Below are 19,507 nucleotides of genomic sequence, written 5' to 3'. Positions count from 1 at the left end.
ATGACCCCCAGTTTGAGAACCCTTGAGGTAGTGGCTTGAGCCCACAATGACTTCAGAGAGGCTCCACACAGGTACAAAGACCATCTGCACAGAGCTTCTCAGGATTGAGCACCTTCAGATGAATGAGCCTGAGGACTAGCCAGGCTGATAAATGAGCTCAGCTGGATTGCGGTCAGACCACCTGATTGGCTGAAGAGAGCCGGCAGGCCTGCTTTTAGCTCACCAGCAGTCACTGGCTGCTCAACGCTAGGCCTGCTGCTGTGATCACTCAGGATCCAGCCTTGCTCCAGCTCACATCCCCTTCCTTGGTCCTGACTCCATCTCAGCGTCTTGGCTCTGGTTCCTGACTCCTGATTCTGGCTCTGGTTCCTGACTTTGACTCCAACCCTTGGCCCCCAGTTACAGTTCCTGCTCCCATAGTCCAGTTTTAAACAGGGAGCCAGACTGCCAGCTCCTGGACCCCTGAGAAATCTCTGCAGGATTAGAGCCATCATGCGTATGGTGATTCTCTAACACGGTTCTGTAACAACTATATTGTCCTGTCTACAGTTCAAACCATGCCAGATAACCACAATGGGCACATACACAGTATCCTGAAAGTTCATATGACAAAAAGCACTTCACGCTGTATAAATCGTGAAAGGAATTTGAAAGGTTTTAATAATTAAAATGGGCATTTTTATTAATAAAGTGTCCTTTCCCTTTCCCTAAGCATTTGGGGTTCAGCATCAACAAGTTAAAAATAAATAGCCAGTATGTAGTATTCCCTCACTTATACTGCATTTGTGTATAAAAGAACCATAAATTTTTCTTCACGAAAAAAATGTACACATGAAAGTAGCAATCAGTATTATCATCAGTCTGACATTTCATATCTTTATAATGATCTTGGGAACAACACATTTTGTCAAATGAACAACATGTAAGGTTTGCAGACAAACATGAAGAGATATGGGAAAAGTAATCTGAATTTTAAAATACATATTTTATTATGGCACAAACATTTTAATATTAAATACATGTACAGTCTTTTTGTATTACAATCTGAGCTCTCAAGATAAAATAATCCATCCTGAAAACAGATTCAGTTTTGATTAATATAGCAATAATATTTCTTTCCCCTTCTACAACACCTTTCATCAGAGATTTTCAAAGTATTTTACAATAATTATGGAAATTCAGTCTCCCTCATACACCCCACCCAAGTGACATAACTTAGCACTCTTATCTCCATTTACAAATGGATAAACAAGAGGCACCAAGAGATAAAGTGACCTAGCTAAAAGTATATGTGATGGGACCAATCCTGCATTCAATACTCAGGCAAAACTCAGTCCATTTATGGGAATTTTGCCTCAGCAAGGATGATATTATGATTATGATTATGCACTCATTTAAATTTGCCTATCCCCGTCAGCTTTCAAATTGCCTTACAAGGAGTCTGAAATATAGGAAAGTTTAAGGGGAAAAATATGGCCGCTCATAACAACAAAGTAGGCAAGAAGCAATACTTTGGAAGCTGGTCTCCAATCACTACAAAAACACCTGTAAATACCAATTTAAGGTCAGATCCTGCAGTCATTACTCAGGCAAATGCAGTGTAAAATTCCTATTGAATAATTAAGGATTGCAGGATCAGACCCTTAGCTGTTTAACTTTTATTACAATTCAGTAATGTCCCATTTTTAGGGGAAGTGGATTTAATCTGCAATGTAACTATGTCCATGGAATGCTGAACAAAATATAAAGACACCTTCTTCCTGGATAAAATCAAGAAAGCAAAAAATAGCACCTTCCTTGGAGTTCATTTTGATTCCATGTCTTCATCCACTAACTCAACTAGTGGAGCATGTCTGTTGGCCTGAGAGCCTTCCTGGTAATTAACCTTCTTTATTACTCCTGCCTTTGGAGCCCTTATGGTATGCTGCATAAAAACAAGTGCATAGATAAATCAATAGAATATTTTAAAAATTTCTTTCTTGTTCTAATAACAACTCCATCTTAGTACAATCAACCATATAAATACTGAGTAGAGGTGAGATTAGATCAAAACAACATTTGCCACTTCTTTTGAAACATTTCATTCTTTTAAAATGTTATTTTTGTTCTTGAAAGAACCTCATTTTCAAGTTACTTTGGTCTTTCCTCTTCAATATTTAACTGGAAAGGAAAACAAAACTCTATTTGGGGTTACATTTTGAAGCACAGCTATTTTCATCTCGTTTTACTTAATTGTTCCTTTCAAAAATAAATTAGACATCTGTTAAAAGAACTCAATTTTAGGCCAACAATGTTAACCATTTAACAGGTCAGTTCTTTTGAAAGGACTCTGCTGATGTATTTAATATATTTTTGTTTGGTGGACAGGAAATGTTTTTATTTAACAGATCTTAGGCTAACTTAAGATGTGATTACCAACTGCTTACACACCAAGTCCAAATTTGCCTCATATTATTATATCATGTTAATTTTCCATTGTATCTTTTGTTGCACTGATAGTTTCTAAATAGGATTAGTCTAATAATCAAAACAACAAATAATTTATTATATCTTAGCAAGGATTCATTTAAATTAACTTATTTATTTTTGCAATTTACCTTTTTATTTTAAATACTACCACAAAAATACAGGTAAATTGTCAATGAAAGACACAGAGAGCCACATATGTAACATGGATACCAATGTTACAACCACCTAGAGATACACTATTACCAAAATAAGTTTTAATAATTTTAAATATGAATTTATTTTCTTAGTATGCAGGATTTTACACAATGTTATCAAAATTTATAACTTATTTCAAACACTAGCTTAAATCTGTTACATTATTTAGTTCAGCTTCCACACACTGCACTGTAAAAATAAATCAAACCCAACCAGCTCAAACTACAGAAACTGGGATAGTGCCGGCAATTTTAGCCAATGCCAAGCAGTGTAACAAAACATGATAGAACATCCCACGTACTGCTACATTACATTTCATGTTGACTCTTACAAAGACTCTTTAGTCTACTCTCTGTAAAGCTTTATGTAAACAATAATCAACAGGATTACACATAAGAAAATGCTGGGTATATATTTAGAGAATCACTGCTTGCTGAATTTCAGCATAAAGCAACTGTAGATAATAATATCATCTGTTTAAATCACGGTGAGAGAAAATAAAGTAAAACATCCAGATTATGAAAGATGGTTTTGTATTGAAAATAATGGACGATTGATTTCTGAGGCATTTAAAGAGCTAACAAAATGAGCATTTACAAAAATTACAGATAAAAATATTCTTTGATAATAATGTACCAGTAAACATAATCCTCTAAAATCCAGTCAGATAATGTGTTAGTTTTGCAATATTTCAAGAGGTGTTGATGATGAAACAAGACTGAATTGTACAATAGTCCAATAAACCAACCCTGGATTCATTTCCAGATCACTGGAGTTTGTTTGTTTTTCTTCCCAGTAATTAAACCCTTTTAATGTCACTCACCTCCATTTTCATAGCTATCATAACCATTAGTGGGTCTCCAGCTTGTACCTTGTCCCCTGCTTTCACAAATACCTACAAATTCAAAGCAAGCAAGGATTGAAAAATCATGTATGTCCATATAATTAAAATCACTTGGACAGGATTTCTACCCAGATATCTGGCTAGCAAAAGAGGTGAAAGTTTCCTTCAGAGAAAAGCTAAAGGAGAGCTGAATAATAAAGGCATCTTCTGGACTGATCCTTTTCAGTAGGCTTATCTGCCATGAAGGAATAGATCAGAGAGCCTCTAAGGTTACAGCTGTAGGCACATGTGGCTGAAAAGCCAAATTAAAAGGAAGAAATTTAATTAAAAATGGCAAGTTTAGCCAAATACTTAGAATTTTAAAAGCGTTTTTCCTGTGTTCTGTAGAAACAAGACCAGAAGTCTAGAAAACACCTGTACAGGTGAACAAACCGAGGAATTTTCTCCAACTAGAAGGAACCAGGGCAGCCCCAGGACTGACATGCTTCCCCTACCGCAGAACCTATTAGAACCTGGATATGTAGGAGACATTCAAAAAGGTTTCCTTTTCCCTCCCCATCCCACATTTGTAACAATCACCTTTTCAATTGTTCCAGTCATAGGTGCTAGAGCACCTCCTTGAGTTCCTGTTGCACTCGCTCCAGATAAGTATTTAGGTATTGGAAGCCCAATTTGTGCACTGCCTTTCTACAGAAAAGTAAATAAATCAAGACTGAGGTAATGTCATAACACGTTACAATTGGTACAAACCTTGATTTATGTTTATAGTGACAGAAGTTAATAAATTTGTTACTAAGTAATTAAGTAGTTTGTTTATTCATGTGGCTTTCACATGACATTTATCACAAAGTCATTTTAATTTCCTTTAATCACTTTTACTGGAAAAAATGGACCAGCTTTACCATGGAAGCTGGGACATTTCTTCTTCATAAGTACTACTGCTAATGCAGTGCAGAGAATGCCAAGGTAAATTGTCATGTTAATCTGAATTTATTTTTCAAGGCTAAATTGGAGTTCTCCTCCTCAAGCTCCATCTTGATTACTTTTATTTTTCATTATTTTATTTTAAAAATGAAGTACATTAAAATGATAAATTAATGATAATTAATTATAGTTATAAATCTAGCAAGTATCTGAAGATTGTGGGTTGCTATAAAAATTTGAAATAGTGACACATCTCACCCCCTAAATTTAAGATCACCTGTCTAAATCCATAACACTCCATTTCACACTCCTGCTTACCCCCCTCAGCTGGGATTTTAAATCTCAGATGATGAAAAAGAAACTTTACCAGCGAGAAGAGGCAAATAGCGTTGTCCAAAATGACCAGCTTAGATTTACAAACACTCCCGTTTACTGTACATCTCAGGTAAGTCGAATCTCCCTCATTAGAAATGTCTCCAGAAACATGGAAAGCTTTATCTTTTATCTGAAAAACAGTTATTACTGTTAAAAGATGTTACAGGCACAGAGTCTAACTGTAATTTTGTAACCAATCAGCGGCACAATTACCTTAATGGGTTACAAGCAACATAGTTCAATTTGTGTCCGAAAGGGAGTTTTTCTCACATTCTCAGTTTGTGCAGCTATACCTACACTATGCCTCATAACTGGGTTTGTATCAATGCATTGTGGAAAATGGGGAAAGCTATCTCATTGTGTTTCAGCAGTGGAAAATGCCCACTGCTTCAGTACTCAGGGTTAAGAAGAAAGAATGGCCAAACTGATTATACGGGCAGGATAAGGCGGTCCTGTCTGTACTGTATGACCCAGTAAGCCTAAATACTATGCTGTAGTCATAAAAAGGAGCATTTATAGTCATAGAAATTAAACATTACAGTATTAGCAAATATCTAAACCCTGTTGCTGATGATTGAATATAACACTGCATTCTCTCTTTAGAATAGTATTTCCAGGTCAAAAATCATTGTTATAAATGGACATGCTAGTAAACATTTGCATTAAAGTGTTAACATACATATTTAAATGTCCTTAGTCGCTCCAGTGTGAGGTGGATAATATTCAGTTATATTCTACCATGTAGTTTTTTCCCTTTGTTTTGTTTTGATTTTTAAGGGTTTTCCTCACAGTAAGCGCAGATTAATTTCTTCAATATCTCTAGAGAACCTAAGTGCTCATGATCCTATTGTCTCCCAGGTAACATAAAGGGACAAGACTTTCTTAACATATGCATGATTAATTTCTTGGGGAAAAAAAAGTTTCACAAGAAATTGCTAGAAAGAAATCCTAGTTTATGAAGAATGATTTGTATGCTGAATGAACTACCCTTGGGAAGGGATACAAGTTACTCTCCATAGTAAGTACCACTTGTCGTCGTCGTTCCCCCTCCTCCCGCCCACGCTGATGGGTGGCTCTGCCAAAGTTAGATAAGCAAGATGACAAAAACAAGGTTGCACCTGAAGGAGGAATACTGACAATGGAGGCTCTGAGGAGAACTTCTGGATTAGGGAAAGTTTCACAGACAAAACTTCCAAACGAATTTACGGAAGCACTGTAGAATCAGACTCTAAAATTGGATAATTTATGCCTAGAAGTCTTTGGTCATTAATGACAATCCAGCCAAGGTTGATAGTAACCCAAAGTAGTTACCATATGATGGCTGTTTGATATTCCATGTGAGTAAGATGATGGTCTCAGTCCAATTCCAAATGGACAGGTGTCCAGATTAAATAAACCTCCATTCCTACAGGAAATAAGTAGCACCACTGCTGGGAATCACAGCAGAGAGGTTAGAGATTGGTTCAGTCTCCACAGCCTGTTCAATCTGGTGCCCCTCCTCTTCCTAAGTGATCGTTCCGCAACAGGGTTGAGACAGCATGGGGAATCTTACAGTACTTCTAGCATGCTATGCCTGTTCTGTACATAAAGGATTTACCTTTTCAGAGATGCTAATCCTGTACTTTTCCAGAATGCTAAAGATGAAAAATTGTATACATGAAAATATTTATTGGTTAACAATAGTTTCTTTCAGTCTTGTTCTTATGTTAATTGCATTAAAATTAACTTCTTGAGCCAAGAGATCACACTTGTTCAAGGCCCAGATGTGCAGAGGTATTGGAAATGGACATAAAAATGAACATATACTGTTCTCATTCCATAGGTTTTACTTTCTTTAAATCCTTAACCTGGACTCAGCAATTTGCTGCTCTAATATTAGGTTACTAATTATTCAAGGAACTTGGCTTAGCTGCCTCCATTTGTATTAAAGATGATGCTATGGAACAGAAGCAGTCTGTAAGATGTTCTACGAGCCTTGAGAATCTATCATGTCTAAAGTGAAAAAGAGAACACACACTTGTTTCAGTGTTCGCTTGTGATACAACCATGTAAGAATGGCTTAAATTTTGCCTCAATTTACTGCCTTGATTTCGTATGCCCCAAATCATGTTGTATACCCAAGACCTGAACAACGCTTCCCCCCCACACACCCCTGATATTAAACCAGCCTTGGGTGAAACTCAGGGAGTTCACCACTAAAATTGAAAAAAAACAAACAAACAATGTTCTGTGGCTGATAAAGCACCCCCACCTCAGGAATGTCCCTAACGAGAGTTATAACCATCAACGTTGCAAAGTAGACATACCCAGCACTGGGAAATTAGGAAGGATACAGAAAGAGACTCAATAAATGGTAAAAAAAAAAAAAAAAAAAAAAAAGCTCTAACCAGTGTTTTTATGCTGTCTGCATAAACAGAGAAGGTCACAACTAAGTTACAATTTGGGCATGAAAGATACAAATGTAAAAAACTTGGGCAGCAAGGATGACACCGAGGTGCCAGTATGTAATTGGTTAATTTTTTTAGTATTTAGGAGTGTGGGATAATATGATAGGATTATTAAATTTGAAGGAGGTAACTACTTTTACCTATATAATGTATATAAAGAATAATGCTCTTTGGGAACCATTTCAGGACAGCAGTTCAACATCAAACTGCTGGAACTCTGACCTTTGCACAACCGTGACGTGTAGAGGCATTGCTGGGACCCCCAGATGAATGGATACTGACTGGCTATCGGGTGAAATTTGTCTGTATATTGGGAGTGGTGACCATTACAGATTCGCTTGATATACATAATCTGTGTGTGTTGCTAATAAATAGGTGTTTAGAGCACAATTGTGCAAGGCTCTTTCACTGGGAAAAGCGTTCACAGACCTGTAGAGCCCTGAGCCCTGTGGGCAGGGGCAGGTACTTAAATTGACCAGGTTTCTTCCTGAGCCCCATGGGTAAGGATAAGTACCTTGCACCCTGAGCCCTTGGAAGGGAAAGAGTGGGGGTGCCTAAATTGACTAAGCCATGCCTCAAGCCCTTGGTAGAGTATAGGTGGTGTGCCCTAAAGTGAGCAGTAACAATGTGAACTCTTCTTGATTATGAGGGGTGGTGGTGAGGGAGGGATGAAATGTTGGCATTTCAAAATACTCAACAATGATAGAGTGTTTTCACGTGGATTCTTAAAATGTGTGGTCTTGAGATACAGAATCCACTAAATAACCCTTCAATGCACCCTGAAATAAGGTTGACCGAGTGGCTATCCCATTATGAACTTGAAGACTATGTCATACAGCATATGCAAAAGGGCCAAATTAAGTTTGCACGAGCAACCTTAATAATGGCATTTCCTAACTTTTGAGTGCTTTGCAACCTTAATAACGTTCTTTAACAGCACAGGAATGGTGAGACTCAGGAATCTTGGATTACACTCCAGACTCTAGAGATTATTTTGCTCTAGTGGGCACTGACTATTCTGCCCCATTTTCTCTAATCTGTCCTTGTCCCACTTCCTTAACCCCAGCTCCTTGTCCTATTCTCCTTGCCAACCCTGTCCCAGTCTCCAGTTATCATGTTTCTCATCACAGTCCCAGTCTCCTTCGCTGAACGTCCTTCTCTGGACTCCCTGTCCTAGTCTCCTCTCCTCCAACCTTTCTTGTCCAGCCATTCCTACTTCCCCTCTGCCCCTCATCAAATCTGTCTCTCTCCTGCACCCTTCCAGTCTCACCCACTCAGGTTCTCCACCCCCCACTGATTTGATTCCGAGGCCCAATCTCTGCCACGCTCCTCATCCAATCTCAGCGTCCACTCCCCAGATCCTTGTCCCAATCTCTTTTCCCAGCCAGTCCCAGTTTCAAAGATCATAAAGCCAGAAAGGATGATAGTGGTTATCTAGTCTGACGTCCCTGAATTAATTGCTATTTGAACTAGAGCATATTTTTTAGAAAAACATCCAATCTTGATTTTAAAATTTCCAGTAATGGAGAATGCATCACAACCCTTGGTAACTTGTTCCAATGGTTAATTATCCTCACTGTTAAAAATTTGAGTCTTATTTCTCATCTGAATTTGCCTAGCTTCAAGTTCCAGCCATTGGATCTTGTTATATATTTGTGTGATCGACTGAAGAGCCCTGTGACTGTGATCAAATCCCCCTTAATCTTCTCTTTGATAAACTAAATAGAGTGAGCTCTTTGAGCCTTTTTCTGAGGCACGTTTTCTAAACCTTTATTTATTCTCATGGCTTCTCTCCCACCACGTCCCAGCTTCTTGTCAAAACTGTCTCCGCTTCCCTCTATCTTCCTTCCTCCCATCCCACTGGTTCTCAGTTCAAGTTTCCTTGCCCAGTCAATCCCAATCTTCCTCTCAGCCCTCCTCTGATTTAAGCATACACCTACAGGCTCCCAATACACACTCCCCATTTCCCTTCCTTGCTCCTAGTCTCAGTCTCCTTCCTCAGCCAGTCCCAGTTTCCCTCTCCTATCCCATCAGCCTCCAGTCCCAGTCTTCCCCAACCCCACAACACCAGGCTCCTTGTTCCCATTTTCTCTCCACCAGTTCAGTTCTTGCTCCCTGTGCATTCAAATGAGGCAGCTTCCTCCCGCACACTGCTTGGGCCCAGCAGAGGAGGTCACTGAAAGCACAGGACAGATAGGTTCCTTGCTTTCCGTCCAGCTGCCTGGACCTGCCATTGCAGGGAAAATGCTATTCAGCCCTAGACAGAAACTTCAGGGAATTTTGTTGCGAAAACGTAAGACGTCTCTACTGAGCACGTGCTATCTGTGGTTTTTCAAAGGTTTATAATTTGGCCAAAATTTGTTTGGATTTTTGTTAGGATTTTTGTTTTTGTTAGGTACATTCCTGACACAGGCCTCCCCTCCGCCACATATCAAGTCCCTGCTCCAAAGCATGGGGGACCGAGAGTATCCAAAGATAAGACTGACAGACAACATGTTTTTCCTTAGCCTCATCCTCAGAAATCACAATCATTTTGGCTGAAACTTTAAAAAAAAAAAAATCAGCATGAGGCAGACACCCGACATGGAAAATTTCAGACCAAGCATATAAGTTTGGCACAGTTAAAAGCAACTGAAAAAAGGATCTTATAATGAAAAGTGTTGGGCAACGTTAATAATAGGTGATGCAGCCAGCCTATATCTAATAAGAGACATACAGTAAATTAACTTTACTCATCATTATGATGAGATCAGTTACTAAAGAGTATGAGAAAACAGAACTTTACCTGCATGTTATATGAACCGTCATGACTGTAATCTACAGTTATGTCCACATCTGTTTAATAAAATATTTAAAAAAAACCAAGAGTTACTTGACTTAGAGAAAAATTAAATTTAAAAACAGAGTTCAAAGCATCTTTTTCAACATAAATACAAATTTCCAAATGAGAGGGCCAACCAAAACTGTTAGATTAGCTCAGCAAACCTCGTAGAAGGTTGTCCTGACATTTAGAGCAAAATTTTCAAAGCTGGGTGCCTAACCCCAGGTTCCTAAATCCATATTTAGATACCTGAATAAACTGACTAGAGTTTCAAAGGTGCTGACCCAGTGATGTCAGTGGGAGTTGCAAGTGCTTAAGTCCTATGAAAATTCGATCCTTTACTGAGGTGTCTAAATATGGATTTAGAATCCTAAATTTAGGGACACTTTTAAAAAAATCTGGCCAGTGTCTCCAGGAATCTGAGTGTGGAATTAACCATTATCTTTAAAAATGCTGACTGGAGCATGTGATCTTTATGGGTTTCCCCTCACCAATCAATCTTAAATAAACTTTTTTTCCTACATCTGTTTGCTCTTCCCTCTTCCAAATCTTTACAACTTTGTGTGTGTGTGCATGTTGAAATAAACAGGTTACCCACAGCTAGTCACTTACTGTTTTCACCATCTAGGAGAGTCAGTTTTCTGGTGTAGGATATATTTATTCTTCTGCCACTGCTGGATGCAAACGGTGAGAATTTATCTAGAAGGCCAAATACACAAACAGTTGATGCTGCATTTACTGTATTACAAATAAAGCACATAAGAACGCTTAGCACATACGTAGTGTTTTATATCTTCAAATCACTTTATTAACATTTATTATTAATTATGATGATGATGTTATTGTTATTAAATATTTATGTTGCACCAAAAGGCATGAACCATGTCCATTGTCAGTTACTATACAAATATATAGTAAATGACATTCCCTGGTCCAATTAGCTTACAACCTGTAAGATAAGACATAATAAGTGGATGAGGGACAGAAGTAGACTGAGGGTAGGACGAGGGTGGGGGAGGTGATTTAACAAAAAATGGTGGCATAGCACACACTAGGTGCATGTGAAATTCTTAGTCAATCATCAAACAGCAATCACAATTTGCTACCTGTTTAGCCATTATCAGCCATTTTAATCCTCTAATGTATAACTGTAAATATTCTTCTCTTCTCAGAGAGATGAAAACAGACTTCAGAGGTCACTTAAGTCAATGGAAGTCCTTCCATTGATTTTGGTGGGTGTTAGATCAAGCTGTAAGTGACTTTAAAAATTCTCATGGTCACAATAGAAGAGCGAGGAATACAGCGCATGAGTTCTTAGCTTCTAGTGCCATGCTCAATCATTAAACCATTTTGCCTCTCCATATCTTGTCTGGGATCCAATTAATGTTTTAATCTGAAAGTCCTAGGGTTGGGTGAAGAAACAGTATCGCTGGACATTGAAAAGACTATGAGCTAGCCCTCCTCACTGGAGAGAAATCTGCAGAAATTTTGATGATGACAGGAACGAAGTGGAAATGACACACAAAGGCAAATGGAGAGTTGTGTGTTTCTATCTGAAATACATTAGAACATTCCCTTTTTACCTAGTGAAGAACACATGCATCACAAGGGTGTTATATTTAATCTCTGTCACCTAAAGAAAGCTATCTCCTGCCCTTTCAGTGGATGGTAGTAACCAGATGTCAGGAGATTAAACAATGAAACGGTGCGGCAAAAAGGGAGTGCAAAATTAATGCAATGGACAAAAGCTCCAATTTCTGTCTCATCCCCTCAAAGAAAAAATAAACTAAAGGAAAGGGATAAATGATCTTACCACCAGACTGAACTCTAAAAGCATCGGTTATCATTTTCTCTCTCAGTATGAGTCCCAGAGCAGCCTGACACAAAATTTCATTTGGGGTGGCCTGTTTGGCTGGAAACAGTTCATCATGGTGTTGAGAAATGAAATTGGTGTGCACATTTCCAGCCTCAAACTGTGGGTGTCCTGACAGGCTTAGTAAGAAATCAATATTGGTGCTTAGTCCTACGATCTGTCAAGAAAAAGAAAGACAAGGTGGGTGAGATAATATCTTTTGTTGGACCAACTTCTGTTGGTGAAAGAGACAAGCTTTCGAGCTCCATAAAGTTTTTCTTCAGATCTGTAGAGCTTGAAAGCCTGTCTCTTTCTCCAACAGAAGTTGGTCCATTTAAAGATACTACCTCACTCACCTTGTGTGTCTCATATGCTGGGACCAACAGAGCTACCACAACACTGCACCAAAAAAACCAACAAAAAAAGCCCCCCCTTCCCCCCCACACATTCCCAAATGAAAATGAAGAGCTGCTAGCAGACCTAAAGCTGTCTGCTCCACTGATACTGAAAATGTCTTCTTAAAAAGTGACATCAGTGCAGTACAGCCATGACAAGAGAAAGAGTAAACATTCCAATTGGTATATATCTCATTCTTTAAGAAACTATCACCTTGGAAGAACAAAGGTAGGATTTTCACTTTTGGCCCAATTCTTCCTTCACTGAAGTCAACAGGAGTTTAACCTCTCTTGTTAATGGGAGCAGACCGAGGCCAGGGATGAATGCTTTTGGAAACCCTACCTCAAGTGTTTAACGAGACGTAGTCAACTTGAAATGCAGTCAATTAAAGAGTTAAAAGTTTTTCAGGTGCTACACCTGCACCTGACTCCTACCATTTTTTAAAAAATTATCAGATTCTCTCTCTTCTGTTGCTGTGCAAAAGACCCACACAAATAACAGAGGAAACTGATTAGTCAGGGGAAATTACTGAAGCTGATTTGTTACAATGTGCAGTCAAATGTATAGACTAAATGAATTTAGAAAACAAAACAAAACAAAAAACCAAACTTAGAAAAATGTATTTCTCTGATCTTTGTCAGTTATAATAACCTTTTGCGTTACTTCTAACAATAGCAGACAAAATATTTTCAGATGCATGATTTTTAAGTTGATTGTGTCCCTTATCATTTTTTATATCAGTCAATGTAAATAAACTATGCACTGCAACTGGCTTCACTTCAAGGCAAACCTTTTGCATTAGAAATGTTACCTGCACTTTTCACTCTGGTTTGTTTTGCTTTGTTAAATAAGTAATAGTAAAATTTTAAACACTGAACAATCCTTTATAATTTAAGGAGTTACTACTAGACAAGGGCCGGAACTAGATGACAATAGCGAAACTTTTTGAATTTTGAAAATGTGCAGACTGGAGTTTAAAACACTACAGTTTGGGCTCACCTCTTCAATGGACCCAAACTGGAACATCATAAGAACGGCCATACTGGGTCAGAACAAAGGTCCATCTAGCCCAGTATCTTGTCTTCCGACAGTGGCCAATGCCAGAGGCCACAGAGGAAATGAACAGAACAGGTAATCATCAAGTGATCCATCCCCTGTCGCTCATTCCCAGCTTCTGGCAAACAGAGGCTAGGGACACCATCCTGCCCATCCTGGCTAATAGCCATTGATGGACCTATCCTCCATGAATTTATCTAGTTCTTTTTTGAACCCTGTTATAGTCTTGGCTTTGACAACATCCTCTGGCAAAGAGTTCCACAGGTTGACTGTGCGTTGTGTGAAAAAATACTTCCTTTTGTTTATTTTAAACCTGCTGCCTATTAATTTCATTTGGTGAATCCCAAGTCTTGTGTTATGAGAAGGAAATAACACTTCCTTATTTGCTTTCTCCACACCAGTCATGATTTTATAGACCACTATCATATACCACCTTAGTTGTCTCTTTTCCAAGCTGAAATATCTTAGTCTTATTGATCTCTCCTCACATGGAAGCCATTCCATACCCTTAATCATTTTTGTTGCCCTTTTCTGAACCTTTTCCAATTCCAATATATCTTTTTTTGGGGGGGGGGGGGGACAACCTCATCTGCACGCAGTATTCAAGATGTGGGTATACTATGAAATTATATAGAGGCAATATGATATTTCTGTCTTATTATCTATGCCTTTCTTAATGATGCCCAACATTCTGTTCACTTTTTTGACTGCCACAGCACATTGAACGGATGTTTTCAGAGAACTATCCACAATGACGCCAAGATCTCTTTCTTGAGTGGTAACAGCTAATTTAGATCCCACCATTTTATATGTATAGCTGGGATTATGTTTTCCAATATGCATTACTTTGCATTTATCAACATTGAATTTAATCTGCCATTTTGTTGCCCAGTCACCCAGTTTTGAGAGATCTTTTTGTAGCTCTTCGCAGTCTGCCTGGGACTTAACTATCTTGAGTAGTTTTGTATCATCTGCAAATTTTGCCACCTCACTGTTTACCCCTTTTCCCAGATCATTTATGAATATGTTAAATACGACTGGTCCCATTACAGACCCCTGGTGGACACCACTATTTACCTCTCTCCATTCTGAAAACTGACCATTTATTTCTATCCTTTGTTTCCTATCTTTTAACCAGTTACCAATCCACGAGAGGACCTTCCCCCTTATCCCATGACTGTTTATTTTGCTTAAGAGCCTTTGGTGAGGGACCTTGCAAAAGGCTTTCGGAAAATCTAAGTATACTCTATGCACTCGATCCCCCTCGTCCACATGCTTGTTGACCCCCTCAGAGAATTCTAGTATATTGTTCAGACATGCTTTCCCTTTACAAAAACCATGTTGACTCTTCCCCCACAAATTATGTTTATCTCTGTGTCTGACAATTTTGTTCTTTACCACAGTTTCAACCAGTTGGCCAGTTGGGTTTTTTCCACCAAATGCATCCGATGAAGTGAGTTGTAGCTCACGAAAGCTTATGCTCTAATAAATTTGTTAGTCTCTAAGGTGCCACAAGTACTCCTTTTCCTTTTGAGAGTACAGTTAGTAGTTCTGCAGTTTCACTTTTCAGTTCCTTCAGACTCGTGGGTGAATACCATCTGGTCCTGGTGACTTATTACTGTTTAGTTTATCAAGTTGTTCCAAAACCACCTCTAATGACAACAATCTGGGATAGTTCCTCAGATTTGTCAACTAAAAAGAATGGCTCAGGTTTGGGAATCTCCCTCTTATCCTCAGCCATGAAGAACGATGCAAAGAGTTCATTTAGTTTCTCTGCAATGGCCTTATTGTCCTTGAGTTGACCTTTAGCATATTTATTGTCCAGTGGCCCACTGGTTGTTTAGCAGGCTTCCTGCTTCTGATGTACTTAGCATTTTTTTTGCTATTACTTTTTGAGTCTTTGGCTAGCTGGTCTTCAAAATTCTTTTTTGACCTTCCTAAGTATATTTTTACACGTCATTTGCCAGAGTTTATGTTCCTTTCTATTTTCCTCACTGAGATTTAACTTCTACTTTTTAAAGGATGTCTTTTTATCTCTCGCCTCTTTTACTACTTTGTTGTTTAGTCATGGTGGCTCTTTTTTGGTTCTCCTACTATGTTTTTTAATTTGGGGTATACATTTAAGTTGAGCATCTATTATGGTGTCTCTAAAAAGTTTCCATGCAGCTTCCAGGGATTTTACTTTTGGTGCTGGACCTTTTCTGTTTAACTAACCTCCTCATTTTTGTGAAGTTCCCCTTTCTGAAATTAAATGCTAGAGTGTTGGGCCTCTGTGGTGTTTTCCCCACCACAGGGATGTTAAATTTAATTATATTATGGTCACCATTACCAAGCGGTCCAGCTATATTCACCTCTTGTACCTGATCCTGTGATCCATTTAGGACTAAATCAAGAATTGCCTCTCTTCCTGTGGGTTCCAGGACTAGCTGTTCCAATAAGCAGTCATTTAAGGTGTCGAGAAACTGTATCTCTGCATCCTGTCCTGAGCTGACATGTACCCAGTCAATATGGGGATAGCTGAAATCCCCCATTATTGTTTGGTTCATTTAAGATTTTTACTTCATTTGATTCTATGCTTTATTTCACATATAGTGCCACACCCCCACCAACTTGACCTGTTCTGTCCTTCCAATTTATTTAGTACCCTGGTATTACTGTGTCCCATTGATTATCCTCATTCCACCAAGATTCAATCAGAACGAAGACACCACCAAATCTAAGGAAAGTTCAGATCCAAAACAGAACTTCACAGCTCAGCCCTGTCTTTGCTTACTACACTGATATAAATGGTGTAGCAAATTAGGAAAAATATAGCTATCAGCGTACAAAGTAATTAAGTAAAGAAATACATTGAAACAGAATTGGCTGTAGCTACATTAAACCCTTTCAAAACAGCCATTTTTGCTTCTGTAATAGCATTTTGCTACTATAGTAATAGGAGCTGTGTAAACAGCTTATGTAGAGACTTGGAATCATATTGGGGTTCCTTATATTATTATTTGTATTTCTGTCACACCCAGGATCCTGTTGTGCTATGCACTGAACAAACACAGAACAAAAGGATACTTACATTGTACTGATGAAGGCTGTACCGCAACTTTCTCAATGCTGCTTGGCGATCCTCAGCCCAAACAACTAACTTCGCAATCATTGGATCATAATGCACAGAAACTTCATCACCTAAAGTATAAATATATAGGAAATGATTTCTAAGGACACTGACACACACCTTCACATAGATATGTCTGATGCTATGCTTTATAAGGTGATACTATCAGTATAGTAGCAACATGCACTGACAGACCCAGTGGCCAGTGCTCTGCAATGGCCATGTAGGAGACAAGTTTGATTTATGGACCAATCTCTCAATTCCAAGGCCAGCCTGAGTTTGAAATGTTACAGAGGTGTCACTATTCAACATCAACCTTCTTTGCTGAATTAAGGTATGGTATTGACAAACTTTGAAAGAAATCCAATCTGCCTATCCCATAAGGGTAATAACTGGAGTGGGAAGGTGACAATGAGATATTTAGGGATCCAATCGAGATACGGTGGAATCCTCAGGGAGAGGAATTCTGTAGTGTTTTATAATTATGACAATATCCTCTGGGGCAAGTTCTGGTCTCAAGCTAAGCACAAGCACAAAGATTAAAAAAACACAGTCAGAGGGAACTTGCTCGAGAGCACATTTGTAATGAGCTGTTCTTTTTAACAGACATTTTCAGTTAATACTGTCTTCGAATTTTACCTTGTCTGACCCCAGTTTCTATCCTGGTAAAACTGTCAGGTGGTGGTGTAGACAAGTGGAGTAAGGGTCCAGCCCCTGGCATGAAGTTATTATTAGGATCTTCAGCATATATCCTGGCTTCAAATGCATGGCCACTGAGTTCAATTTCTTCCTGCATTAGGGGAATTTTCTCTCCTGCTGCAACCTGTAAGTAGTAGTAATTTTCCATTTACCTGGGAGCAACCCCAACAGGTTGCATCAGAGCACTAGCTCATGGATGCAGATATCTTGTGTGTACAGACACACAAACTTTTGATTGTAGCAAATAACAGATGGAAACTAAATAAGATATAAAATTATACATATACAGTCTGCACAAAGGCAAGGTACTGTTTACAACCATACAATAAGAACAACTGTAAACTTCACCATAAGACAGTAGGTCAAGGAGCTACAAAAAACACCAAGTCAGGTGGGTTGGCTGTCCTGGCTCTTGAATAAACATGGCTGAGAAAGGATTGCAATATATTGATAATTTTTGTCTTGTTTCAGGCCTAGGTTTTTTTCATGACCAATATATCTTAAACTTTGATGTATCAGTTGTCCAACAAAGAAATACAACGGCTGCAATATCAAGTAAAAAGAGACTTTTACATTGCAACCAATTTAAAAAACATTCATACACAAAACAATGTAGTACACTAGCCATTTTCTGTATTTCCTATTTCAAATGTGTGTATTTGGATAACAATTTATTCCTGCAACTCAGCTGCTTGTTGATCCAGAGAGAACATCATAATCCTATGTTTGTGATATCCGTCTATTGTCCAGGAATGAGAGCAATGCCACAAATTCTATATTGTTATCTGACAGCAGGATCAAAGAGAAAGAGAAGATGGACTGGGGAAGAAGGAGGACCCTTCTTCTGAACACAAGTAACCTCACAAGTGATGAGAAACAAGTGATGGGTGAATAGATTTAGGTTTAATTCTGATAAATGTTGAAGTTATTCTTTCCTCTCTCCCCAGGAAGAAAGTCACAATTTAAAGGATTTTGAAAGATGATTATTTCCAAAGTTCTATAACTGTAAGATGATCTTACAACATTCCACAAAACTGAAGCACAATGAAAAATGCTTTTTCTTCCTCTTACTGCAATGGTTCAATTAAAAAAAGGTGAGCCTATAAAGCACTGAACAATAAAAGCCTGCTCATCTGGAAAACAAGATTTTATTAGGGAGAAGAAAATCCTTCTAAGTAGCTGGAAAAATTTTCTAGTTGCCACCATTGCTAGAATCTAGTCAATCATTCCCTTCATTCATATACTCTGAACTCTGTACACAAGCTTAAGAAAAGGTTTCACAGGAGGCGTTTCTAATTACACAGGATTTTTAAACGAATCGATCAACAGGGACCATGTTATTCCCTCAAAAGAAATCAGGATAGAAAGCTAGAAAAGTAAGGGAAAATACACTAGCTTCAGGGTTAATCCAGGAAACATTTTAAGGGTAAAATGCCATGAAGAAATTTGTAGCAGGGTCATGGTAACTAGCCAGCAAGGACAACTACAATCAGACCCCTCTCCCCACACTGGTCTCAAAAGCACACACAATTTCCACCCACAAGGGGGAAGTAAATGCCTGACGATCCAAGTTGTAGGTATTTACTCCCCCTAAGAGGAGAACAGAGATTTGCGCCCTACTCTGCCTCCCACTATTGAACTCTCTGGAGAGGACTTTTTACTGTGAGGAGGACTGTGTGGGGATTCTATTGAAAGCCTTTCCACAATGCTCCTTTATTAAATGGGGAGGGAGGGAGGGTGCTGTGGAGCAATAGGAATCACTCCCAACCATGGAAATGAGAGATCAGCATCCTGCACACAATAATGGTGAGCATTACCGCACCAGACCACTAGATAGATACCATTCATCCCTGCTACCCTTACAACTAAAATTAGTTATCCCTTACCCTAAGTTGCCACTCTACCAAGTCAGTCCCTGTGATCATCTCAGTAACTGGGTGCTCCACTTGCAGCCTGGTGTTCATCTCCATAAAGTAGAAATTATGTTGAGAGTCCATAATAAATTCCACGGTTCCTGAAATATTTAATAAGCAGACATTTCACTGAGACAGGAAGGCTTTGTACTGGGTGGCCATCTACGGTTAGTGACTTGCAGCTGGACAAAAATGTTTTGACAAAACTGGAGAGGTATGTTAATGGTTGGGCATCAGGTCTGAAACCTCTAAATTGCCTGAAACCACTGGATCAAATCCCAGCACACCTTTATTATCCCAAGACATTCTGTGCTGGTGCACTGCTACTCTTCTCTCCAGAAGCAGCTGCATTTCAGTAGCGTTGTGTGTATGATATTTATAAAGTACTTCAGAAACCTTCAGGAAGA

At 38.7% G+C, this 19,507-nt stretch overlaps 1 protein-coding gene across 5 annotated transcripts in view; it reads right to left on the bottom strand.

Annotated features, from left to right (window-relative positions):
* Window positions 1-966: 966 nt before the first annotated feature.
* The window catches only part of MCCC1 (methylcrotonyl-CoA carboxylase subunit 1), a 34,345-nt gene continuing 15,804 nt past the window's right edge, over window positions 967-19,507 (bottom strand). For all 5 annotated transcript variants that reach the window (XM_038416887.2, XM_038416886.2, XM_043491849.1 and 2 more), the window contains 10 exons: window positions 19,074-19,201; window positions 17,128-17,311; window positions 16,450-16,559; window positions 11,889-12,105; window positions 10,688-10,774; window positions 10,040-10,089; window positions 4,800-4,937; window positions 4,088-4,195; window positions 3,488-3,559; window positions 967-1,924 (listed from right to left, as the gene is read on the bottom strand). In XM_038416887.2, the coding sequence (XP_038272815.1) occupies window positions 1,805-1,924; window positions 3,488-3,559; window positions 4,088-4,195; window positions 4,800-4,937; window positions 10,040-10,089; window positions 10,688-10,774; window positions 11,889-12,105; window positions 16,450-16,559; window positions 17,128-17,311; window positions 19,074-19,201 (1,214 nt within the window). In that variant the 3' untranslated portion in view covers window positions 967-1,804. The remainder of the gene's footprint in view (window positions 1,925-3,487; window positions 3,560-4,087; window positions 4,196-4,799; window positions 4,938-10,039; window positions 10,090-10,687; window positions 10,775-11,888; window positions 12,106-16,449; window positions 16,560-17,127; window positions 17,312-19,073; window positions 19,202-19,507) is intronic.

The sequence above is a fragment of the Dermochelys coriacea genome, chromosome 9 (assembly GCF_009764565.3).
Source record: "Dermochelys coriacea isolate rDerCor1 chromosome 9, rDerCor1.pri.v4, whole genome shotgun sequence".
NCBI classification, from domain to species: domain Eukaryota; kingdom Metazoa; phylum Chordata; order Testudines; family Dermochelyidae; genus Dermochelys; species Dermochelys coriacea.
The sequence above is the reverse complement of the archived record's forward strand: the minus strand, read 5'-3'. Positions and strand labels throughout refer to the sequence as shown.